Genomic DNA, 26,242 nt, shown 5'->3' on the forward strand with positions numbered 1-26,242 from the left:
GTGCATGAGGTACATGAGGCATACGCCTCAGAGGTATCAAGGTATCAACACCTCTGGCATATGCCCTAGGGCATTTTAGGGGCACCTCACCTAGAGGTGTGCTAGTTAGTACACTGAAACAAAACCTTGTCTCTTGACACATGATGAAATAGTTTTAGCAAAATATAGGATGGTGACATGTGGTGAGATCAGGAGAGTTGCACTAGTTAGTACTAGATTCTCTCACATCTTCACTCGCAGCTACTTATGTTGAGTTGGCTTAATTATCTGAGAGAATATTCTAGAATCCTATCCTAGGATGCACACAGGTTGCATGGTAGCCTTTTCCTATAAATAGGGCACCTGAGCCGACTTTGGGGGTCTTTTCCAAGACATTTGATACCCTTTCTCATATATTCCTGCTCACCCTTCTTGACAACCTTTTTCACTGACTCAGATTCCAAAGCTCCAAACCCTAAACCAGAACCAGTCCATTCCTACCCAACTTTCAGAAGTTCATAGACCAAAGCTGCTCAACAGTCTTACATTAACAACTATTTTATAGCAGTCTAATTCTTTAAAAAGGATCATCACTGTATAGATGAGAATAAATTACTTATTCTCAGAATGAGTCCATGGCACCAAATGACAAACCTGATCAATGCACTCATAAAAGAAGAGCATGTTGTATTTGCATCAAGGGGAGCACACATTGACTCTCCTAATTGGGCATCTGTTTGTATAAACTAGTTTGACAACTAATGGTGAGGCATTTGAGGAAAAACAACCTGTCAAAATTACCAGAAAAATCACACCTGAATAGCTGTCCAACAAGAGGGGGCATGAGTTGCCTTCCACCTGGCTTTGCAATAAGACTACAATTCTTCTAAAAGATTGGCCAAATCCAAGTTTGTCAAAACAGATGCAATCGAAGCAGAGACTAGGGCCCTCCTTGAAGGCCTCAGAATTGCCAAGTAACAGCAGCTAAGTTCCACTGCAGTCAAAGGGGACTCAAGGAATGTCATAAACTGGTCTTCTGGGCAGACCCTTGACCTGTGGAAGCTCTCCCACCTGTTGTTAGAAATCAGGGAGCTTGCCTCTTACTTGCAGTGCCATTTTAGATGGATCCTAGAGAGTTAAATCAAGTGGCTGATAGCCTTGATAAATTTGGGTTGGGAAGGAACTTTTTGTATAGTGCACATACATTGCCAAATTATTAGTGAGCTTTCTTTTTGGTTTTTGTTTTTTTCTGACAAGGCCTTGTACATCCCTCCCTTGATTAATGAAATCAGTTAAAATGGAAAAATTAAAAAGTTTCTCAAAATGGATGTACAAATAGATTGAGAATCCTTACAGTTCTTCTTTCCAAAATAAAGCACAGCCATCACATGCTTCTCCTGTACGAGCCTAGAGACAAGGTGCTCAGTGATTCATCAGTCATCAATAAAGAAAGAAAAAGAAAAGAATATAGTTCTTCCAATCCCTAGTACTTAAAATAGAAGATTTCATAAACACCTTATAAACACCCCTGAAACCATCTTTTTGAAGAAGATCAGATAAATCATTAAAACGGTCAACTTCCTGCAGATAAACCAGTGGCTAATGAGAATGAAATTATAATAAACAATACAAGCAACAAATCTGAGTGATTTAGAAAGTCCTTTAAGAAGGAAATTCACAAAAAATACTGTTTGATACTTAATACAATACTTTACCTTTTCAAAAAAAAAAGATATCAACTTAAATGGACTTGCTACCAAAAAACAAATTCAAAAATACTATATAATTTTATTAATTTCTCTGTTTTGAAACTTTTGGGCAATTATGGGATGATATCTCATGATTGATGAGCAATGAAAAACAAAGCAAGAAGAGATGACTGAAAAGAAAATTTTAAGCTTCAGAAAGCTCACCTAAGACTAATTGACAAAACCTCTCCTGTAGTTTCTTAGATATTAATAACCACCTTTGATATTTAATACTTTTTTCACCATCATCATCCATGCCTTATTTCAACATTTAATACTTTTTTTTTTGATAAATAAATATCTAGTATATAACTTCCCACCACCACAACAAAGGGTGTTTAGTCTCTATCAAAAATTGGTCACTTTTAGTTTTAAGGTACTGAAACAAACAAATGTCACATGATAGAATTTTTAACTACTCTTTTATCCTTAGTTTCATGCTTTAAATTGTAATGATAGACTTTATTTAGTCAATGACCAAAGCAAGCACAGAATTGCCTTTAAAATGTGATTTGATGTTTTTGTCACCTGAAGTGATGAACTTTTAGGAGGGGGAATAACTAGATAATAATATAAAAAAATCAGAGGGGATGGTGACCATTTCAGAAGGATCTCAGATAGACATTGTTACCATGTATTGGCATTCAGCACTCAGCACTCTTGGACAAATTATAAAATACACTACAGCAAGGAACTAATATATAGATTTTACAAATTATTTAATTTTCCTTTTTTACTGTTTTACATGTTAAGTTTCTTATTTTACTAGTTACTTATTTCATCATCATCATCATCCAAGCCTTATCCCAACTATATGGGGTCGGCAACATGAATCCTGTTTTGACATTTCATTCTGTTTAATGTCATATCCATTGTTAAATTATTAGCACTTAGATCAAGGTGATACTGAAGATACTTGAGGAGACCTGAACACTTGGCACCTGTGCCATGTAAACCAAGGTGGTGATACTGCAGAAAGGGAAACTACAAAAAATATAGGCAAGGTTCACAACTTAACAACATCCACAGTCTTGTGATTTGATTACTAGAAGCCTAGAACTGTATAACCCTCCAGAACAACAGACTGAAAATTTCTCTGTCATTGATCATAGATGACCAAATACAGAACCAACCCAGACTTCTTTCGATGCCTAACTGATGTATTAGCAAATATGTGCACCTCTGTAGCAGAAGACCCTTATACTTGCCTGGAGACATACAATGCTGGGCATGTAATGATTAAGCTCTTTCCTTATAAGCTTCTTCCGCCACTCCCAGTTTAAAAATTGGGGTGGGACTTGAGGATATAAGTCAGGATGCTTCAACACATTCTCAACACCTAAAATATTATATGAAACAACAACAACTTTATCTGCAAAATGGAGAAAGATTCAATTTGATTAGAGGGGAGAGATAGACCTTTTTATGAGAGGTAATAATGAAGATATAAATAGTAATTGTAAAAAGAAGAAGATGCAAGAAAAATATCCATGATGGACACCAGATGAATACCTAGAGTCCATCAAATGCTATACACCCAAGGACAAACTTTGGCAATGAGGACCCTTTTTCATATCCTTAGTCTTTTGACCTTCAACCTTGCTAATTTGTCAGCAATAGCATTTAAATTTCTGGGAAACAGCCACACAAGACCCCAAAGACCCCAAAAATAAATCTTATCTCATTCAACTTCTGCAATAATCTCCATGAGCCTTTCCCAAAACCCTTAACACATTTTATGGCAATTGAGGTCAACTTAAATAAATAAAAAACTGAACAATGAAAAAGGCTGCACGCCTACACACATAGATTGTACCCCCATATAATATACTCCTAAGGTAGAGGCAATACAAGCTTTCCAACATAATATTTAAAACTGAGTTGATCAAAATTCATAAAAAAAAAAAAAATGAGTTGGTCAAACAAACCAAGCAGCCAAAAAAAATCACAATGAAAAGCTAGATGGAATATATCAGTTTAGCTGCATTTTCAGATTAATCAGATTAATATAATAAAAATTCTCGGGATAGACATGACTATCATGTTTTCACATGGAATATTGGGCATTCTGTGCTACAACTTCCCATAAAAGTAAACAATTGACACAGGAACAACATTTCCAAAAGTGTTTAAGGCCAACCTCAAGCGAGGTTTAGAGGAGGCACCCAGAAAACAGAAATAAGAAGTATGCCGTGCTCATGAGGCATGAATGAATAATGAGTGGCGTGTGGGCGTGAACTATGCATATCTTCTTTTAGTTAAGCCTAGTTGAGCAAATTATTCTCAAATCCAACGATGATCAATGCAAGTAAAGCCTAGTTGGCTCAATGAAACACAAATGGTCCCATTGAAACTCGAGTGGAAGAGTGTCCAAAGTGGTAACAAATGTCTGAATTATACTCAACTGATAATGCCATCGTCTTGGTAAGATAGCATCGTGAAAAATTAATTACGTATATATTGTTTCGTTAAACAGATAAGTAGTTTGAGAATCGATGTAAACATGAAGATAGTTTCATCATCTATCTTTTACTGAGGGAATTCAAATAACAACGCAAATTTTACCAATTTAGAATTTACAAACTTTAAGTTGTAAATTTACAGTGCATTCTCTCCGCAATATAATTTGGGGTTTTTAAAAACTTCGAATGTGCAAAGAAGAAGCACTTTTTGATATCTAAAAGCAATAATGCAACATTATATCTTCACTGATTTGAGCTCCAGCGAAGGAATTAGACATTATTCCCAACTATTTCGTGATGGGTCATTCCAATTAATGCCGAAACTATTTACAACGAACTTTTTTAGAGAACGGCCAAGAAGAGTACCTTTATAACGTGAGCAATCGTGGGAAGAGAAAACCCATTTGCGATAACCGTCTTTGGTTCGTTTCTTGCTCCTACTGGACCTCCTTTTTCTATTCCTAACCTGCCTTACAGACGAGAGCTTCACGTTTCTGCCACTGGGACTTGGGAGATATTCATCTCTACTCGAAATTTGATGCAAAGAGAGGCAATGAACATGGGCTTCGGATTCTAGGGAAGCTAGTCTCCGCCTCTTTATCCGGCTTATTGGTCTTATGAGGGGAGATCCCTCATGTTTGCTTTGACCGGAGACCGGCCACCGTTCCGTCGACATCGTTTCCTTGGCACCGAATTCGTTGGAACTTCGAAAGCAAAATTGTATCTTCAGTTATGCCAAAAAATATCAAATGCTTGTCCTTAGGAGTTCAGATAACCTGCTAACATGGACATAGCGACACGTAACAAGATGCGAAGGCCAAGGCACGCGTGTAACAGAACGTGCACGGCTTGTTTACCACGGACTTTCTTCTTGGGAGAATGACGGTTCAGCCTTGGATCAAAATACGGCTGGAGCACTTGTTAGTTCGGAATTGGTGTCAATTTTTTAGGGCGGGCATTGGTGTATAGAATGGGGGGTGATGCAGCACAATCCGAGCACTCCTAACTGGCTGCTGATTGGTTTCTTGTTGGCAACGAATGGCACATGAGAATATTAAGAAGAAGGATTCTCGAAGACTTGCCCGACGGGAATACTCTGAAGTTTAAGTTAGAACGCTGGGAAGGAATGAAAGAGAGTATAAAAGGCTAAGAGTGTAGATTGCGTTATATCACTATATCTCGATATTAGCTCGTGAGCAAGTAAGAGTGCAAGTTCAAATCTAATTCAAGAGAGTTCGTCTCTCCGCTTAAAGGGCTTTATAGGGGCGCTCTTGTCAAATCAAGCGTAATCGCCATTGGGCTCCTGTCGCAGTCGTTACCTGCTAGGGCTGCGCAGGTGATCGTTATAATGTACTACCCGCTTAGTTGAGTGACACGTCTTCGAAGGGATAGGCACGCCACCATCTGTTGAGAGACGTGGGGCAGACTGTCAATCGGGCAGGGGCTGCGCCGTCAGTTGAGGGACGTGGCGCAGTCTGACGAGTACGGTCTTGTTAGATGGAAGCTTCCTAAGAGCGTCGCAAGTTACTTCGTAGCGAGCTACTTTGTAGCAAGTTCTTAGGGGTACTTCGGGGTGACCCTTATCAAGATTGGTCTTTGGGACAGTTCTTATGCCAAAGTGTTGGAGCGAGCTAGTTTCCCTAGCTCGCGAGCTGAAATAATTTTGTAGTATTCCCTTCTCAGTAGCTCGGAGGACCTGGAGCTTGCGTTGTGGCGAACTCCCCCTATAGCTATGACGTAGCGAGCTGTTCTACAGACTCATTACTTGGTCGCGGTCAAGCCACGCTGCTGAGCTGTTGCTCGTGCTAAGTCAAGTCCATGTGTCATCATCTCAGTAGGTCGGGTCAAATCATCCTCTATCAAGGGGTTTTGACATTTTGAATGTTTTTAGTTTTGCAATAGAATTCAAAAATATAAATTGGGCCTCTCGTACTTTTTCGCTTTCTTCTTCTCCATTAATGGGGTCCTGGGATCTTTGCGCAGGGGGTGGCTGGGTTCGTTTGATCTTCGAGCTTCAAAAGGTCTTCTCAGAATCCTTTTAAATCCTATAATTCTGTAATTCATCCTTTTTTTTTTGTTTCTTGAATTCAGTTCAGTAACCAAAATAGTTATTGTGAATCGTGATGGATAGGTATCGAGCTGCATTCTTATAGAAAATGTCGTTGATGCAGCCTTCTGCTTCTATTTCTTCGACTTCATCGGCTTTTTTGGGCCAAAGCACCAATAATTCCAGGTTTCTTTTCTAATTTCGATAACAAAAACGTTCCTTAATTTTTGTAGCTGTATGTGTCTATAGCGAGCTAAATTTCAATTTCAGGTCTCTGCGGAGCTTAGAAGATTAGGAGGGTTTAAGTTTTAGTGTTGTGAAAATGCAGGATTTCAAAGGTTTCGGTTCCAGCATCAGCAAAAAAGAATGAGATATTCAAATGTATGGCCACACCCCCATCGGACACAACTGGTATTGTTTCAACTTTTTCCCTTTAATTTCTATGGATTCATTTGCATCAAAAATTAAAAGTTGAAATTCTGATTAATTGGTGTAGGGTAAATTGCAGATTATGACCCTGTACTTTGGGGCTAGTCTCACTTTATTTTCCAAACTTCAAAATGTCAGGATTTTGTCCTCACTCCGTCCTCACAATAATTGCATTCGTGTATTGTAAACATCTCCCCCAAAAAAGTACCGAGATGTTCGGTAAATATGAGTTCTCAAAAAGGGAAAGTTCCTATGTACTTTGGGCCTAGTGTCACTTTGGTCCCTGAACTTTAAAATGCGATAATTCAGTACCCAAACTTTTAAAACATGACAATCCAGTACCTACCGTTAAGTGGCATTTGAAAGACACAAATGCCCTTCAAGTGTTATTTAATTTTCTTTGTCAACCATCTAAACATTGACAAAAAATTAACAGTCCCAAATCTTTGCCTTTTCCATTCAAAAAAGTTGGGGTCATGTTTGAGTGGGCATTTTGGTGACCCCAACTTTCTTGAATAGAAGAGGCAAGGATTTGACACTATTAATTTTTTGTAAATGTTTGGATGGTTGATAAAGAAAATTAGATGACACTCGAAGGTCATTTGTGTCTTTTTCAAATGCCACTTAACGGCTGGTTAACAGCAGGTACTGGATTGTCATGTTTTGAAACTTTGGATACTGAATTATCGCATTTTAAAGTTCGGGGATCAAAGTGGCACTAGGCCCAAAGTACAGGGTACTAATCGAGAATTTTCCCTCCCCAAAACTGTCAATTAAAGTAGGGGTTCTAGCAGTTATTATATTAAAATAATACTTTTAATATAATAACTAAAGTAGGATAACTTTTATGAAAATATATCAAATAAGGGCACTGCAATACAATCCCCTCTTTAAACCCATAGATTGTGTGGCAGAGAGGAGGGTGGTGTAGTGAGAGAGAGAGAGAGAGAGAGAAAGTGGTTTGTCTTTATAGGGGTGCCGGATATGCACTCTGTATACCTCGATGGATTCAATTTAGATGCAAATTCTCAATGGTAGAATATCATTGAAATAAAACCAAAAATGATTGGTTTATTCAGTGGTCTGCCCCAAATACAGAGTGTGATGTTTACTGCAAGTGTAGAAGTGTGATGTTTATGGTAAGTGCAAAGGTGTGATGTTTGGAAGTTGTAGTGTAGTAGATTCACCAATTTGTAGTTGTTTGAATGGATTCATACCCAAATCTACGGAGGAGTGGAGTATGGGAAATTGGTCCAGTAGGTGTGAGAGGAGGACTCAATTACAATGTGAGAGAAATAGCAGCAACAGTGAAAAAGAGAAAGCAGATGGATTCTTGGTATGCCAATGATCATGAGAAGCAGTGTAAAGAGTAGTGTTTAAACAACTATTCTTGTATAGCTTACACTTTTGATGACAACATAAGGTGTATGTCTTGGAGCAAAAATTTGATCAATTTGCAGAAATTATCTACTGGCGGAGTGAACCTTTACATTCGTTTAGCTTATTCAGAACTTGGTGGCAAGATCTGAGACTGGAGGTGGGGGAGGTTTGTCCCGCTGTTCGGTACTTCCAGAAGAGGAAGGAGGTGAACAGTGCGGGTGCCCTTATTTGATATTTTTCAAAAAAAGTTACCGTGTTTTAGAAATTATATTAATAGGGTTATTTTTTATTGATATTAAGGGTAAAAAGTATCCACAGTTAGTTGTACGTCTGTTATCTGTATCAAGTGGCGAAAAAAGGATTATAACAACCGCCTGAAAAAAGGATTATAACGATGGTGGTTTAAATCCCTCTTACCCAATAATGATGTCTTCTTCTCCGGCGACGTTTTTCCATGAAGCTTCTCCAACAGGAATTACTGATTCTTCAGCTGAAAGTTTAGGGCATAAAGTGAACAGTGGTACTCAATTGCAGTGAAAAGAGATTTAAACATTTCCATAAAAAAGGGACTTAAACATGGCTATTTTGGCCATTTCAAAATGTTTCTCTCGCCAATTCAAAACTCGAAGGGTATGGTTAAGGATTTTGGACTAAACTGATAGTTTTTGAGAGTTCAAGTGCTACAATGGCACATTTTGAAGTTCGGGTACTAAAGTTAGACTAGCTCCAAAGTACAGGGTTCTAATCTGCAATTTATCCATTGATTTATTTACAAGAATTTGAGATATTGAATTGATTATATAGCTTGGTGTAGCCTGACTATGATACAGAAAATGCATGATTCTAAAAAAATTGGTAACCAATCAACCAGTAACATAAAAGTGGTAATTGATCAACTGGTATTCATCAAAATTCACGGGAGTTCTGCTTGGTCAAAGTTCCTTGGGTATCACAAACCTCCAGCATCATAGAAATTGCCAACTTGATGAGAAGTTTTAGTGCCCTGCTAAAGTGTTCATGTATGTGGCAGTGACAATGCAAATTTGTAAGGCAATTCTATGGCATGGTTTTGGCATTCTGATATTGAATGGTGTAGTGCCATCAAATTAGACATTGCAATTTCTCTTAGACATTTATTAGGGTTCTATTATCCCTGCTACACAAGCAAATTTATATTAAAGACTATGTAAGTAAAAGAACTGTATGCATAAATATTTATTTTTTGTTTGATGTTTAATGTATACACATCCAAACAGGTAGAGTGCAGTAACCCAAGGAGATTCAAAAACCTTTCCTATTTCACAGATGTTTCTTAGTCTCATTTATGGAGATCTCTTTAGTTATCTGACCATCTACTGAACTAACATTGTCATTCATGTGATGTAAAGTTTACAAAACAAAGGTCTCTCGCAATGCAAACATGGCAAAACTTCAAGCTGGTTATTTATTTCCAGAGGTTAGAAATTTGTACTTTCAATTAGTATTGCTGCACTGCTAGTTGATATTTTCTTTTTCTTTCTTTCTTCTTGTTTTTCGTTGTAAGACATTTTGGTAGCAACAAAAATGCTACTTAGTCATTTTTCAAAATTAAAATGCTGCATTTTACCTAATTGCTTATTTGGATTTGTAAGATTTTCTAATGAAAAGGTAACATATATATACCAATTATCAAACTGCTTGAGTTCATTTAACCTGATTGATAATATCTATGAGAATGGACACAAAGAACAAGATGATTCTAAAGAAGGCATGGTGAAACTCTTTTTTTTAAATGAATAACAATGAAACTCAATTCATTAGACTCAAACAATGAAACTCTTTCTTTTTTTTTTTTTTTTAAATTTTTCCACTCTATTGTTGGGAAAACCAGTGAGATTGGTAGAAGCTTGCCATTATAAAAAAAACATTTATTTATTTCTATCAATAAATAAGATAGTGTATTTCAAAACCAAACAAGAGATAATATAGAGAGCCCCATGAGAAAATAACACATATAAAAAAGACATTCAATAATACAGTTACAATCAGATTATAAACAAAACTACCAGGATAAAGGATCCTGTGTAAGGACTTGTATACTATCATCTCACCATTGCCCAAACCATCAGCTATGGCATTACCCAATGGAAAAGCTGTTTGGCCTGGATGTCAGTATGTTCCTCTCTGATATGGTGGATGGACCTCTCTTCGTCCAATCAATCACCACCTCTACTTTGTCAAGTGCTTTTATTCAGTTATAACCAAATCTTATGACTTTGATATGGGTTAGTAGAGCTTTGTGCAAGTGGGGTATTAGTTTATTTGAAATTGTAAAATCATTTACTGTTTCATGATGATATGGTCAGCCTGTAGATAAGAGGAATCCATTGTATTTGATGTAAGATGCATTCGGGTTCCCAAAAACGAAAAAGAGGAAAAAATGTATCATGTGAAATATTTTCTTATATAACTTATGGCATTACCTTTTTTTTGGTTTGTTTGGTGGTGATTCTGATGTATGCCTGAAAATTATTACTATGGTTTATTTTTACTTCCACTATAACAAAAGATATGGACTATGTAGGTGCAGTATTAAAATTCTGGCAGAACTTTTGAAAAGTTTGTTCTAGTCTGGTAGGAACTAAAACAATATTTATAGACAATAAAGTTTACTTCATTCGAAAACTAGAGAATAAATATGTGAAATCAAGACAAATAAAATAGTAAACAGAGGAAAACAGGATGGATTAAAAAAATAGAATGGGGGAAAATAGGAAAAAAATATAAAAAGCTGGTATTAACATAAACAACAATACCTAAAATCACGAAATATACATGTAAACGTAAGAAGCATCTATACAAAATGAAGGAAAACAAAAAACCAAACGAACTCTACTCTTTACATCAATAAATAGGAATCAAGGAGCATTCTGTTTTCATCAGCTAATAGTAAATGCTTGTAATCGAGGAATGCACCAAAAAAAAATGAACTGGCATAAGTCATTGAGAATCACAATCAAACATGAAATTTATCCAAAAAAATAATGAAAGGAGGAGGTGTCTCTCCCCCACAGCATCTCTAATTTTGGCTATCTCGTCTATTTATGCTTTTACTCTTCTCATTCTGTTTTTATCTCTGCCTATCCATGTGCTAGTTTTGTTTAGACTCTGTGATAATTGGAAATTTATTAGTTGATCCTGAACTTTTCCCTGAAATTAGATTGCCAGAAGAAAGGCAGCACACATGATGAAATACCCTGATGCACAAGTGATAAGCCTTGGAATTGGTGATACAACTGAGCCCATTCCAGAAGTTATAACATCTGCCATGGCACAGGTATTCTTGTTCTTAAAAGGAAGATAATAGAAAATAGATTCATTATGTGGCAGGTTTTTAGTATAAATTCTTAACAACTAAGATCTTTTGAATGTAGCAACAACTATTGAGATAGCCAATTCATTGAGAGCAGTAACATGGTTGACCTTTTATACATGCTCCTACTTTTCCTATCTATTCGTAAATCACCTTTATTTGTCATTTTAGCAAAATGTTATATAAGGTCATGTACATTTCATTTCTTTTCTTCATCTTTTGCATTTCTTTTGAGAAAGGCTTTTTTTTTTTTGGATCAGTAGGTTATTTCAAGGATCAGGTTTCTCTCCAGCCATTTGACATCAATCAAACCATAAATAACCTGAACTGCATGCACAAAAAGATCATCGTAGATTGCACTTTTCTCAATTTCCCACTTTTCTCAATAACCTGAACTGCATGTTTGACTGCTTATGCATCTGAGCATACTTTATATGTAAAATCCCATCAATCATGTATCAGGACACACTCCCACCAAGTATCCAACGTGGGACTAATTGACTAATACTGCCTGTATCTAATATTTATCTTATTTGATATTTGTAGAGATCACATGCATTATCAACATTAGAGGGTTACAGTGGTTATGGAGATGGACAAGGTGATAAAGTATGTATTAACTTTTATTCAGAATTGCTTGTTTCATATATTGATTCAAAGATACCTCTGATTTTATTGGTTTTTTTTCTGTACCGGGATCCACTGTATATTTCTCAGATGCAATAATTCCATAGACATCACTTAAGATGCCTACTCAGGATCTGAATACAGGCAATGGTATTCTCTGAGAAGGATATGACTCTTCAATTTTTGACATTGTGATGTGTACATGATACATTATACAAGTATCAGCCAAATATGTTGATATCATGTTATAAGCTATGAATCTACTTTTAGTGTGTAACTCATGCTGAATATGGTTGTCTGATACTTGCAAGATTTCATTCAACAAGGTTTGGTACTATATATCTTAGGGAAAATTTCTTAAACTACCCCTTAGGTTTAGGAATTTGACTAATTATACCCCTACTGTTTCAGTATTGTCTTAAAGTACCCCTACTGTTTTTGACAATTGACTATATCTTCCTTACCATCAGTGTCTGTTAACAGAAGGATTAAAAAAACTACTTTTCCCATCATTCTTCTTTAAATTTTCAAAATGAAACTTTTGAAACCTTATTGAAAGTAAGAACTTCAAATAAAACTCGTCTGAAGATGTTGGAGACGATGAACCAATTCGAACAAAACTTGTCTCTTGCGACTGGGAACCTTCAGAAGGTGTTGGAAATGATGGACTGCCATAGCTGTTTCAAAGCTGTAACGCTGTTGAGCAGTTGAGCCTCGCCGATCACCCTCTAAGTTGTAAAATTGCGACGTTATAGGTGGAGGCTGCGGTGTTGAAAAAGAACCTGACCGATCCTGTTGACGGCTTTGTCGGCTTCTGTGTCCCCTGGCGACGATTCCATGGAGAAGATGAGTAGAGCTCTGTTGGAGACTGATCTCCGGGAGCTTACGGTGTTGAAAAAGAAGACATTAGGGAGGAAACTACAAAAAGACAGCATAAATTAAAGTGGCAAAAGAGAAGATCTCGGCTCTCGACAATGTTCTTTGATTTGTTTTAATCTCAAGCTGGTCACCTCCTTGTTGTCAGGCTATAAATAATGTAAATCATAGACAGCCATCAACTGAATCCAATCAGCCAAAGAGTAGAAAGTGATTCGTTACAGGACCAAAATGAGATCAAATGCAGTGATTGATGACGGCCGATAAAAACAGAGAAGAGCGTGATCATCCCACACCAATCTCCATTCCAATTTAGAACTGTAAATCCAAATCTATTTGGGAACCTATCTTGGAGAAGGTAGACAAGAAATTAGCCTCTTGGAAGACAAAATATTTATCCAAGGGCAGCGAAGTAACCTTAATTAAAAGTGTGCTGGCCTCCCTCCCAGTTTTCTACTTATCCTTATTCCCTATTCCGGCCAAATGGGCTGCCGTGCTAGAAAAAAAGATGAGGGATTTTTTGTGTAGGGGTTGGAGGGAGGAATCAAAATGCCACTTGGTGAATTGGAAGAAAATATGTTGTTTCAAGACAAATGGGGGCCAAGGGATCAGATCAGTAAGAGAGGTAAACACAGATCTTCTTGGTAAATGGCTGTGGAGGTTTAATGAACAGACAGAAAGTCTATGGAGAAGGCTGATAGTAGCCAAATATGGGCTAAGTAGCCGGGATTGGGAAACAGAGGAGATAAGCTCTCCCTATGGATGCTCAATCTGGAAGGCCATACAAAAAATCCAGCCCCAGTTTATTAGGGGAATAAAATACAAAGTGGGAAATGGTAGGAGGGTTCTCTTTTGGAAGGATAACTGGTGTGAAGAGGGCGCCTTGAAGAATGTTTTTCCGGACCTGTTTGAAATCACCACAAACAAAAATGCAACTGTTGCTGAATGTTTGGAAAGGAAGAATGGTCATTGCTCTTGGAACCCTCAGTTCAGGAGAAATTTAAATTATTGGGAGGTGGCATCCCTAATCAGATTGCTCCAGCTTCTGTATGACTTGAACATATCTGGAATAGGGGAAGACAAAAGAGTGGAGCTTTGAGAAATCAGGTGTGTTCTCTGTAAACTCGTTTTTTAAAGCAGTTTCAAAGGAGGAAGCTATCTCTTTCCCAAGTAAAAGAATATGGGTTAGAACCGTGCTTTCAAAGGTAGCCTTTTTTGTCTGGTCAGCAGTGCTGGATAAGATTCTAACCAAAGACAATTAGTCAAAAGAGGATTAGAAGTGGTAAACATGGCATGTCCCCTATGTATTGGGAACATGGAATCATCTAGTCATCTGCTACTGCAATTTTACTCACTGGATGTGGTTAAGAGTGGTAGAATTTTTTGGTGCTAAGCTATTTTTGCTGGCGGATGTTACAGGACTCATAGAGGCTCGGTGGCTGAGTGGTCTGAGTAAAGCTGGAAAGGTGGCTTGGAGCATTATTCCCGCAGCTGTTCTGTGGGCTGTGTGGAGTGAGAAATAACAGATTATTTGAAGGAATTCAAAACTCAAAAGAAGATGTTTTGAGGAAAATTATGGGGATGATTCTCTCATGGCTGACTGTACACCTGTTGTTTAAAGGCAGACATCCAAGTGCTTTTTTTTTAGTTTAATTTTTTGTTTGTAAGGAGTGAGTAGTTTTTTGTTTGGGGGATTGAGGCTGTATGGGGCTGTTTTTGGTTTTTTGTATATCCTCTATTCATTTCTCTTTTTACAGGGGGTTCTTTAGTTGATTTTCAATGAATCACTTTACAGTTTTCAAAAAAAAAAAAAAAAAAAAGAACTGTGCCCCCCCTTCTCTCTCTCTCTCTCTCTCTCTTCTCATGTTCGTGTATGGGTTTTACGTCCATCACTACCCACCATGCTCCATGGTCATGGAGTATCCGTCTGCATTTCTCATGGGGTGTGTTGCTCCGTCTCCGATGATTGAAGGCTACCACCATACAATTGAATTATCGCTTGGAAGACTTTCTCTCACAAAAAGCTACAGCTGTATCAGCTTCAATCTTCCGTTCTAACAGAGACATTATCGATATCACCTTGGGACAAATAGCCCAGGCTCCAACAATGGATCTATCGAGAGCTGTCTGTGTCTGACTCCCGTTGTCTGAAAAGCGGGACAAATGTCGAGAGTTGGGACCTTCTGTACTTTTTTGTTGCTCTGCAGTTGTCTTACACTTTAATTTGTTCTGTACTTTTTTGTAGTTCCTTGCCTAAGGACATCAAAGCCAATGTTGTGGTGGTGAAAGACAGCAACGGAAACTACAAGACAGTGCAGGAGGCGGTGGCATTAGCACCGGATAATGGGTAGAGAAGACATGTGATATACGTGAAGAAAGGGACTACAAAGAGAATGTACAAGTGTGCTGTCTTCAATTTCTTTGGAGCGGCTACTTTCAAGCTCTAGTTTCAGGAAAGCGGTGGAAGCCATGAACAAGGAGTGATGGTGGCCGGATATGTGGAGTTGGTGGAGGAGGAGGATCAAATGGTTGAGATGGTGTGGTAATTATCAAAGGGTATTTTGGGTATAATTTAAAATTAAATTAATGCGTGAAGTCACATGTAAATGGTCTGTGACGGAGACCTCACGGGAAGGGAGCTGTGCGACAATTGTCAGAAACAGTAGGGGTACTTTAAGACAATACTGAAACAGTAGGGGTATAGTTAGTCAACTAAACCTTAGGGGTAGTTTAAGAAATTTGCCCTATATCTTATATATATTTAGTTCACAAAACAAAAGGAAATTGTTAGGATAAAAAAATAAAAAAAATAATCAATTCTTCAATGGTGTGATAGTGTTGATAGACAACTATAATCTAATATGACTTCAATTTCCAAATTATGCCATGTATGCAGGTACAATTATCAGGTTATCACCCAATATGTTTATAGTATGCTTTAATTATTAGCTTTTTTAATCAGGGATGAGGAGGGTAAAGTGTGCATTATTCTCAGGCCCAGCAGGTGAAGGAGACTCACTAAGAGCGGAAATAATGGCAGTTACGGAAGGAGTGCAAAGGGCTACAACCATGACTGCTAGAAAGCTAATCATTGAAGGGGATTCCAAACTGGTAGTGGCTTGGCTACTGGATGAGGAAAGTAGGATGTGGAAGTATAATAATGAGAAGAAAAAATTCAGATGGATCACAAAGGACATGGAACTGAGAATACAATGGGTGAAAAGAACAGCTAATTCAATGGCTGATGCACTGGCCATGCAAGGGGTTGGGAGAATAAAAACATTTTGGGCACAACTGTAATTGTAATTATAACTAAAGTTAAAGGGGAGAGATAAGAGAGCTTGTCTCTCTCTCACTTTCTCTTGTACACTTTCCTTAAAATTCAATGAAGTAATCAGTTATTCATCAAAAAAAAAATTATTAGCTTTTTTAAGCTGAGAATGTACTTTTAGTATATATTCATGCTGAACATGATGAATGTTCTGATTCTTCAAAGTTACATGCAACAAGATTCGGTGTGGTGCCGGTATATCAATTCTACATTTTTTTAAAGAATAACCAGTAATTCAGTAGTAAATCACAGAATTATGATCTGAAGTTATTCCAATGAATACTAAATCATAGAAACATAATCTAAAATTCTTTCAATTAAAGAACTGTTTTCTTAAAGTTCCGGTACTGAAAAGTTTCTTGGCCATTCATTACTTATATTTATTTTCATGTTAAAACACATTCCATGTACAGTCAGTTACAAATTTAGACATATTATAAGACTACTGAATTTGTTTTTTTTGCAGAAAATGATAAAATTTTGTTGGGTAGTATATATCTTCCATATTTATCTTTACATCCCACAGCCCCCCCCCAATTTTTTCTGCAAAATGGTAAGAATTTGATTAAGTTTGTACTTTTCAAAGAAAAATATCCCTAGAAGTTCTGTTTATCATGCCTACAGGTGTATTTGTGGTTTTCTAATATTTCTTAAAGCCCAGGAATAACACAAATTATATAATTTTGCAGCAACTGAGGGCTGCAATTGCATCAGCATTTTATGGAAAACTTGGCATTGAAGAAAGTGATATATTTGTCTCAGATGGTGCAAAGTGTGACATATCTCGTCTTCAGGTTTTTCATATATCTAATAGGATTCTGTCTTGTTTTATCTTACTGTCCTTTATTTGGCAAACTTGTGCTCATTTAGGAGGGCCTTCTCATGTGGTTTTGGGGATTTCTGAGGTGTGACCGATCTGGAAAACCAACAAGCCCTCATGTGGTGAAGAAAAATACAGAAAGTTGGATCTTTCTTTTTTCCTTTTTCTTTTCATGGAATGTTGAATGCTAGATTTCCTGCTTTATAAAAATGCATCAAACATGATACTTTTCTAGGGTTGTCAATGGGTCGGGTCTGACCCAACAGACCTGATGGACCCGAATGGATTGGGCCAGTTCTGGTTCCAGGAACTAGAACCGATGGGCTGGGTCCAGGTCCTGATATAGTGTCCCGATTATTATCAGTTCAGAACCGGTTCCACCCAGTCCCGAACCGATTCAGACCCGGCCCAAGCTATATATATAATGTATAATATATATAATATTTAATATATATTAAATGTATATATTTATTATAATCGGGTCCGTTGGGTCAGACCCGGTTTTCCCAAGAACCAATCGGTTCAGTTCTGGGTCTAAAAATTACAGATCCTATTGGTCCAGTTTGGTTCCGGGTCCTCGATATTTCATGTTAGGTCGGTTCCGGTTCTAGCTGGTCCTGGCCTAGACCCGACCCATTGACAGCCCTATACTTTTCCATAGTTCTGAGAAAAATGGCTGAGCCTTGAAAAGTGGATTAAGTTAAGCTGAATAACAATAGCCTTCCCAAACAAGGCCTTAGGTTTACTTCTTCGAGCAAGTTCCCATTGAGATTTACATGTACATGTACTGTAGTTTGTTTAACATCCAGCACATGTTAGGAGAAACTCTTGGATGCTTCCTTTCTCAGAAATTGATTTTGACATTGGTTTCCTTTGTGGCAGATATTACTTGGTTCTAGTGTAACAATGGCAGTGCAAGACCCATCATATCCGGTAAATCTTCTGAACTTTATGGATGAGTTTTTCGTTATACCATCTTGATTTGATATTTCCTTTTCATGTATGTTGAAAGCTAAATTACTGTAGACGAAGTAGCAGAAAAGAGAAGAAGAAGAAGAAGAGATGCTGGAATGTCGAACTGCACTGCTCAGTCGACAGTACTATTATTTATATTATGGTGTAGTACAATGATACAGGAAGTTACTAGAATGCCCCTGATTAGTGATGGGACACCCAGACAACTTAAAACATTAAACAGGATTAGGCCCATTAACAAAGGCCCAGTACAGGACAACTTAAACTTAAGTATAGGCTAATAAGAACTCTTATCAGCCGAATACTCGTACATACAAAGACTTCAATCCAACACTCCCCCTCAAGCTAAGCATGGATATCAATCATGTTTAGCTTGCCAAGCATGTCCCTAAACTTTGCTGCTGCCAGCCCTTTAGTCAGTACATCCGCAATTTGCATCTCAGATGGAGTATAAGGCACACAGAGTTCACCCGAGACAATTCTTTCTCTAACAAAGTGCCGATCAATCTCAATATGTTTTGTCCTGTCATGCTGCACGGGATTGTTGGCAATGTTGATGGCAGCTTTATTGTCACAATACAGCCTGAGAGGACCTTCAGCCTTAATGCCAAGTTCATTAAGAAGAGTTTTGAGCCATAAGAGTTCAGCAACCCCGTGGGCCATAGCTCAATACTTTGCTTCTGCACTTGATCTAGCCACTACATTCTGCTTCTTACTGCACCATGTGACCAGGTTTCCTCCCACAAATGTACAGTAACCCGAGGTTGACTTCCTGTCTCCAACAGACCCAGCCCAATCTGCATCAGTGTAGGCTTCAATTTCAATTCTATTGTTTTTCCTGAAGAGAATTCCCTTCCCTGGGCAAGTCTTCAAGTACCTGAGAATCTTTTCAACTGCTTTCATATGAGGAATCTTTGGAGAGTGCATAAATTGACTGACAACATGCACAGCATAAGCAATATCTGGCCGAGTGCGGGATAAGTATATCAACTTCCCTACCAATTTTTGGTATCTCTCTTTATCACAGTAGTCCTCCCCTACTGATTCCTGCAGGCCATGGTTTTGTCCCATTGGAGTATCTGCTGTCCTGCACCCCATCATGCCTGTTTCCTCTAGGAGGTCAAGAACATACTTCCGCTGACATATGTAGATTCCCTCTCTTGACCTGGCAACTTCAATCCCAAGAAAATATCTCAAATGACCCAAGTCTTTGATCTCAAATTCAGAAGCTAGAAACTCCTTCAGTCTTTTTATCTCTTCCAAGTCATTCCCGGTAATTACCATATCATCCACATAAACAATGAGTGCAGTAAGTTTGCTATCCTGTCTCCTTATGAACAAGGTATGGTCTGCACCACTCTGAGTGTACCCCACTTTCTTCATGGCCCCACAGAGCCTCTCAAACCATGCACGGGGAGATTGCTTCAACCCATATAATGCTTTCCTCAGTTTGCACACCTTTCTACTAAAGTCATAGCCTGGTGGAGGTTCCATAAATACCTCTTCATGAAGGTCACCATTTAAGAAGGCATTCTTCACATCCAGCTGATGAAGTTCCCATGAAAAATTTGCTGCTAGTGACAATAGAACCCGAATTGTGTTGAGCTTTGCTACCGGGGCAAAGGTTTCTTTGTAGTCAATCCCTTCTTTCTGAGTAAACCCCTTTGCCACAAGTCTGGCCTTGTACCTTTCAATGGACCCGTCCTCCCTGTGCTTTACAATAAACACCCACTTGCACCCAACAGTGGTCTTCCCCTCTAGCAGATCCACTAATTCCCAAGTTCTTGCTTTCATTAGGGCTTTCATTTCTTCATTCATAGCTTCTTTCCACCTTGGATCAGACACAGCCTCTGAGTACCTAGAAGGAACACGCACAAAGGAAAGAGCAGACACAAAGGAGTGATAGGCAGGAGATAAATGTGAGTAAGAAACAAAATCAGCAATGGGGTGCCGGGTGGTGCAAGAGCGGATAGGCTTACGGAGAGCAATAGGAAGATCCAAATCAGAAGTATGAGAGTTGAAATTACCTTGGATTGTAGAGACAGATTGATCCGAGTCCAACTGGTTGCTGTCATGAGGTTGAGGACCCCTTTTTCTTCTGTTGTATGTATCTCTTTTTGTTGCCTACTGGGGCCTTCAAGAACATCTGCAGCATCAGGAGAGGTAACCGGCACAGTGGGAGCCTCACTGGGTTGACCCGGAATGTCACAACAAGGAGTAGGAGGAGAGGATGGAAGACCCGAGGCAGATAGGGGAACAAAAAAGGAGGGAGAATGAGTATCCTCTTCCATCCCACTAGTCTCCCCCTGAAGAGGATTCTGAGAAGACTGAAAATAGGGTTGAGACTCAAGGAACACCACATCTCTGGTGACATACTTTCTCTTGGAGACAGGGTCATAACACTTGTAACCCTTTTGTGTAGGAGAGTACCCCAAGAATATTCCCTTTGTAGCCTTAGGATCCAGCTTAGTCTTCTTTGGGTCCTTCACATGTATGAAACATATACAGCCAAAGACCCGAGGAGGAAGGGGAAAGTCTGGAAGAGTGGGGCACAAAACAGAGAAAGGGGTTTTCATACCCAACACCTTAGATGGCATCCGGTTTATCAGATATGATGCAGAAAGTACAGCTTGAGACCAGTATTGCTTAGGGACTTTGTGTTGGAATAGTAAGGCTCGAGCTGTCTCCAATAGATGTCTATTCTTGCGCTCAGCAACCCCATTCTGCTGAGGAGTATAAGCACAGGATGACTGATGTAGTATGCCAGCATCTTCCAGGAATAAGTTCAAGGATTTTTCAAAGTATTCAGCAGCATTGTCTGACCTGAATTGCTTAATCTTCTTATTAAACTGTGTTTCAATCATCTTGCAAAATGCCATGGTTATCCGTGGTACTTCATCCCGTCCTTTTAACAGGTAGATCCATGTACAACGAGAGTAGTGGTCAATAAAACTGATAAAGTACCGGAAGCCATCAAAGGAAACAATGGGTGAAGGGCCCCAGACATCAGAATGAACCAAATCAAAAGGAGCACAAATTTCATTGCTGGAAATTGGATACACAGTTCTACATTGTTTTGACATTTGACATACTTCACAGGTTAGACTCTGACTTGGAATGCCCTTAAACAATTCGGGAAACAACATTTCTAATGAGGAGAAAGACACATGACCTAGCCTAGCATGCCAAAGATGCAGCTTAGCTATTGACTCCACACTTTCCGGATTACTAGCAGTAGATGCTTGTAAGGCTGAGCCGATGTCTGCATCAAGGTAGTAGAGGCCTCCATACTCATGACCGCACCCAATCGTTCTCCTTGTCAATCTGTCCTGGAAGACACAATGAGTAGGAAAAAAGGTTATACTACAGTTCAAATTTTTGGTAAGTTTTGAAACAGACAAGAGATTTGAGGTAAGACTGGGAACATGTAAAGCTGATTTAAGAGAGAGGTCCTTGCTTAGGTCAACAATTCCCTTTCCAGAGATAGTGGAGAAAGACCCGCCAGCAACTCTCATCTTATCCTGACCAGACAACAAATGATATGAAGAGAATAGGGAAGACATATGTGTCATATGGTCAGTAGCACCGGAATCAATAACCCAAGAAGTAGAGTCAATAGAGCCAGTGGCACTGAAGGCAGAGGCTGTACCTGATCTAGCAAGAGATGTAGAAGCAAAAGAATTATTTCTTAGACGGGCTAATGCCCTACTAAGGATCTCAACCTCACTAGCAGTGAAGCCCAATGTACCAGTTCTAGAGGAATCAACAACCTGTCCCATAGGAGAAGAAGACACTGTTGGTGTATTTTGTGAGTTGTCATCATTGTTGCTGGCGACAAAATTCCCACTTGCCGCAGGCCTGTTATTTCTAGAAGAAACATCTCTGGGTATTGAAGACATCTTGACTGCAGCCACTGTGTAGGTGACACTGATTGAGACTAGCCGAAGCAGTTCAGAAGGCTCTGAACCAGTTCTGGAGCAGATCTGATTAGCTGAAATGATCACAGCAGGTTCTGACAGCACTCGACACAGTTTCAGACTTGCCGAGACTGTCACAGTTCTGAAACAGTTCAGTTACAACAGCAAGCAAGGAGTTCTGGGCTGGTAACCGACCTGAAGCTAAGGGTTCTCAACTATTGTGCTATGCAGACTCCACTTGAACTTTGAGTACTGCAACTGTAAAGAGAGTGCCCTTCCTTGCGGCCAATACTAGGACTGCTGACATCAGTCCTCAACTAGGGTTCACAGTGCTGAACAATCTGGAGCTGGCAGCTCCCTAGGTAATCTCACAGCAGTGGTGAGGGGTTTCGGACTGATAACCACCCTGAACTTGGAGCTGTTTGCCACATTGCAATGATGGTAGAAGTGTTCACAGTGCTGGTCGAACACTAGATAGACTTCACTTGGGCTGAACAAAAAACTGCAACAGTTCGGGTACAGTAGTGAGTGAACAGTTCGAGGCTGCAACAGTAGCAAGTGAACAGTGGGCTCTGTAGAAGAAGCTAAGTCTGTGCGAGTCTTGCTGGAGCACCGAAGCTGCAACTGTAGAAATAGCTAAGCCCTTTTCAGCTAGTGCTAGGACTGCTGAAATCAGTCCTCAACTAGGTCTGTCCTACACAGACCTCTCTTAGTAGCCAAATAGCTACTATTTGCTGGAAATAACCTAGTAGGACATCTACTTCTGGGTCTTACTTCCCTTGAGTCCTACAACCAAGAGAAACCCTAGGTTCAAACTTGCTTTACTCTCTTACACCCCTAGGTCTTCACTACAGCAACCCAGAAAAGGAAGAGAGAAGATGAAAAGACAGCAAGAGAAGAGAGTGTGTGCCGGCTGAAACCAGGAAGAAGCTAATGCTCTGATACCATGAAAACTAAATTACTGTAGCCGAAGTAGCAGAAAAGAGAAGAAGAAGAAGAAGAGATGCTGGAATGTCGAACTGCACTGCTCAGTCGACAGTACTATTATTTATATTATGGTGTAGTACAATGATACAGGAAGTTACTAGAATGCCCCTGATTAGTGATGGGACACCCAGACAACTTAAAACATTAAACAGGATTAGGTCCATTAATAAAGGCCCAGTACAGGACAACTTAAACTTAAGTATAGGCTAATAAGAACTCTTATCAGCCGAATACTCATACATACAAAGACTTCAATCCAACATATGTTTCTCTGAATGTCCACGTAATGTCAATGGGCAGTATTTGATAACAGACTGCAATATAAAATTCACTTGTCTGTCTACATTTCTGTACATGGCAGATATCCAGGTGGATGTAGTTGATGCATTGACCCCCACTTAGGGAATATCAATAATTAGATCAACTTGGTATTCCTGTCTTGATGGACTCCACATCTTTAAGGAATGTCTATCAGAAGGTCCTGTTATGAAATACCAATAATTTAAGTCCTAATTGACCCATTTTGGGGTTTGGAGAGTATCTTCTGTGCTTCTGGAGGTTCTATACCATTTACATGCATGTATTTTTGGTCCAAGCAGAAATGACAAATGTATGCAGCACTGCAGCTTAATCTACTCATCTTAGATATTTATCTTATCTGCAAATCTAAGGAACATATGTTTCTTGACTAAACAGATAACTTATTCTGCTTCTTTGTTTTTTATTTATTTGAACCAAAAGAATGAAGCTTTTTTTATATATACAGGCATATGTTGATTCAAGTGTTATAATGGGTCAAACTGGTCAGTTCCAAAAGGATGTTGAGAAATATCGTAACATCGAGTATATGAGATGCAGTCCTGAGAATGGCTTCTTTCCGAATTTATCAACTGTTCGGCCAACAGATGTTATCTTTTTCTGTTCACCAAACAATCCTACTGGTTCCGCTGCAACAAGAGAGCAGTTGATACGGCTGGTACAATTTGCCAAGGAAAATGGATCTATCATAGTCTATGACTCTGCATATGCCATGTACATATCAGATGACAGACCTCGGTCTATATTTGAAATTCCTGGAGCAAAAGAGGTAAGGATGAAAATGATTAGTTGAAACCCTCCCAACTGGATCAACTCCTTGGGTTCTTTTTTTCCCATTTCAATTTTATGTTTATCCATCCCATTTACTACAAAAGACCAATCCTAAAGCTGTTTGACAAGGCTAACTTCACTAATTAAAACATTGCATTACCTTGAATGTTAGAGATTAAAATTGAGTCTGGTTTACATAATTGTATGACACTATGACGTGACCAATTACCTGCTTTATATGCTGTAGAGTGGACATATATCAATGTAATGATTAGTCTCATTACGAGGAGTCACCTATACTGAACACTTCCACAGTTACATGTCTTTGCGAGAAAGAACTCTGCTATTAGTGGACATATATAGTTAGAACATAATTCTTATGTTGTATAAACATGGGACACAGGCTTTTAATGTTGAACCTGGTCATAGGAGCTCCAGCAGTACCGTAGTAGTCCATTAAGTATCTTTTCATGTGCATAGGGTTCCTATAATGTAAATATATTTTGGTTTTATTACTGTGGGAGGGAAAAAGAGCTTTGTGCATTGTAAATGCCTCAGTTAAAAGATATGTTTTTCCTCTTTGTCAACCACAACCTATGTGGCTGCAGCCCACCACTTGTGGAAAATGCAAAGTTAATAAATTTAAACATAATCCTAACTCTACGTTTTTCTGTTGGACCATTTCTTTTATGTCTAATGAATTTTATCTTGTATGTATTATGTGAAGAAAAAGAAAAATATAATGGAATTGTGCCAACCTTAATTTTTTTTCTCAACAAGCATGCCAATAATGTTCTGACAATTCTAAGTAGTGGAGTGGTTGGGACTATAAGGGTCTTCCTATTGGGTCCTATTCTGGCCTAAGACATTCTTGTTGGCAGGATTAACCAATCAGTGAGTCCATGCTCCTCTGCATGTGATTCTATTTGCGTATAATGGGTAGGGAGGAAATTTTCTCCCTGCGCTTCCCACCTGATGCAACTATATATATACATCATTCATATGTGTCTAACATGTTAAGATATTTGTTGCAGGTTGCTATAGAGACGGTATCATTCTCAAAATATGCTGGGTTTACTGGAGTCCGACTTGGTTGGACTGTGGTTCCCAAAGAGCTTCTTTTCTCTGATGGGTTTCCTGTTGCCAAGGATTTCAACCGTATTGTCTGTACATGTTTCAATGGAGCATCTAACATTTCTCAAACTGGTGGACTGGCTTGTCTTTCTCCAGAGGGTATCAAAGTTAGCTTCCATGGTATTAGTTTCTACTTTCTAGTTAACGTACAGAACTATCTCCTATAGTTCTTAACTGATTGCTAAATCCTGCAGGCAATGCATGATGTGGTTAGTTTTTACAAGGAGAACACTAAGATAATAATGGACACCTTCAACTCCCTTGGTTTTAAGGTGCAAGGAGGGGAACATGCACCTTATGTGTGGGTCCACTTCCCTGGTCGAAGCTCATGGGATGTATTTGCCGAGATTCTTGAGAAGATCCACTTAGTTACAACTCCAGGTAGTGGGTTTGGACCTGGTGGCGAAGGTTTCATCAGGGTTAGCGCCTTTGGTCACAGAGGCAACGTCTTAGAGGCCTGTAAAAGGTTAAAACAACTTTACAATTAAGCCAAGGCATTCCTTCATCTGGTGGTTTTCAACAATCTATTTATCTGCCTAATTGATAGCTTGAGACCTCTGCAACATCTTAAAGCTTGGCCTTTGTTGTGGTCAGCAGATCCAGACTCGATTCATCCTTTTTCCAATGGAGGATTAATGCTCCAGTTCATTTAACTTACACTAATTGAATTATTACACCTTGACTCATAAGTCAAAAACTGAAAGTAGGAGTCAAAAGCTATGTACCAGAACTTGAATGATACATGTTGGTGTCAAAGCCTGGAATCCTCACATTCACATGGCCTGAGCAAAAGAATGAATAGCCTACTATCATGTGGTTAATGCACAGTTGAAAAGTCCATGGAATAGAGACGATGGTGAATACTTCTATTTTATGTGTAAAGTAAGTTAGGTGATGTTTGGCATGGATGCTGATTTCAACAAAAATCAGTGCCATGTTGGATCCATATCAGAAATTGAAGTATCAGTGGTCTTTTTCCTTGTTTGGTTGGCCGATTATGCCGATTTCTGGGAAATCAGCAGAAAATCGATCCATGAAATCGGATTGGGTGAGGGATCACTACATTTGCTGATTCCCTGATTTTCAGGT

The 26,242-nt window shown here is 38.8% G+C and overlaps 2 protein-coding genes across 9 annotated transcripts in view; one reads left to right on the forward strand and one right to left on the reverse strand.

The window, feature by feature from the left end:
- Window positions 1–5,306, reverse strand: part of LOC104601841 (DNAse I-like superfamily protein) — a 37,858-nt gene extending 32,552 nt beyond the window's left edge. Inside the window, exons 1-4 of one of the 5 annotated variants that reach the window (XR_016083850.1) lie at window positions 4,556–5,298; window positions 2,936–3,099; window positions 1,495–1,560; window positions 1,334–1,386 (exon numbers count right to left, since the gene is read on the reverse strand). Coding sequence is in view for 2 of the 5 variants with exons in the window: in XM_010265338.3 (XP_010263640.1) it covers window positions 1,334–1,386; window positions 1,495–1,560; window positions 2,936–3,099; window positions 4,556–4,865 (593 nt within the window). In the remaining 3 variants the exon portion in view is untranslated. Of the gene's footprint in view, window positions 1–1,333; window positions 1,387–1,494; window positions 1,561–2,935; window positions 3,100–4,555 lie in introns of all 5 variants that reach the window. The other 4 variants (XR_016083849.1, XR_016083851.1, XM_010265338.3 and 1 more) reach the window with 4 other exon arrangements.
- A 400-nt stretch (window positions 5,307–5,706) lies between these two features.
- On the forward strand, window positions 5,707–26,022 carry LOC104601815 (LL-diaminopimelate aminotransferase, chloroplastic-like). 4 transcript variants are annotated; one of them, XM_088900463.1, is made up of 13 exons: window positions 5,707–6,027; window positions 6,173–6,210; window positions 6,361–6,422; window positions 6,565–6,647; window positions 9,434–9,501; window positions 11,245–11,361; window positions 11,944–12,006; window positions 16,698–16,784; window positions 16,921–17,025; window positions 17,934–17,984; window positions 23,697–24,017; window positions 25,054–25,260; window positions 25,348–26,022. In XM_088900463.1, exons 4-13 carry the CDS (start codon window positions 6,620–6,622, stop codon window positions 25,639–25,641), a joined length of 1,341 nt encoding a protein of 446 aa, XP_088756589.1. In that variant the 5' UTR covers window positions 5,707–6,027; window positions 6,173–6,210; window positions 6,361–6,422; window positions 6,565–6,619; the 3' UTR covers window positions 25,642–26,022. The 4 variants fall into 4 exon arrangements, with proteins under 4 accessions (XP_088756589.1, XP_010263607.1, XP_010263623.1 ...); XM_010265305.2 differs by having other exon boundaries at window positions 5,710–6,027; window positions 6,321–6,422; XM_010265321.3 differs by lacking the exons at window positions 5,707–6,027; window positions 16,698–16,784 and having other exon boundaries at window positions 6,088–6,210; window positions 6,321–6,422.
- Window positions 26,023–26,242: the final 220 nt, after the last annotated feature.

Source organism: Nelumbo nucifera, chromosome 3 (genome assembly GCF_055504915.1).
Source record: "Nelumbo nucifera cultivar China Antique chromosome 3, China Antique-T2T, whole genome shotgun sequence".
NCBI lineage: Eukaryota > Viridiplantae > Streptophyta > Magnoliopsida > Proteales > Nelumbonaceae > Nelumbo > Nelumbo nucifera.

What these genes read in the sequence shown, in the direction of transcription:
- LOC104601815 (XM_010265305.2), top strand. Translation starts at nt 6,346, where the DNA reads ATGTCGTTGATGCAGCCTTCTGCTTCTATTTCTTCGACTTCATCGGCT. An exon ending in CTGGTTATTTATTTCCAGAG is followed by an intron (nt 9,502 to 11,244) that starts GTTAGAAATTTG and finishes CCCTGAAATTAG; the next exon opens with ATTGCCAGAAGAAAGGCAGC. An exon ending in TGCAAGACCCATCATATCCG is followed by an intron (nt 17,985 to 23,696) that starts GTAAATCTTCTG and finishes TTATATATACAG; the next exon opens with GCATATGTTGATTCAAGTGT.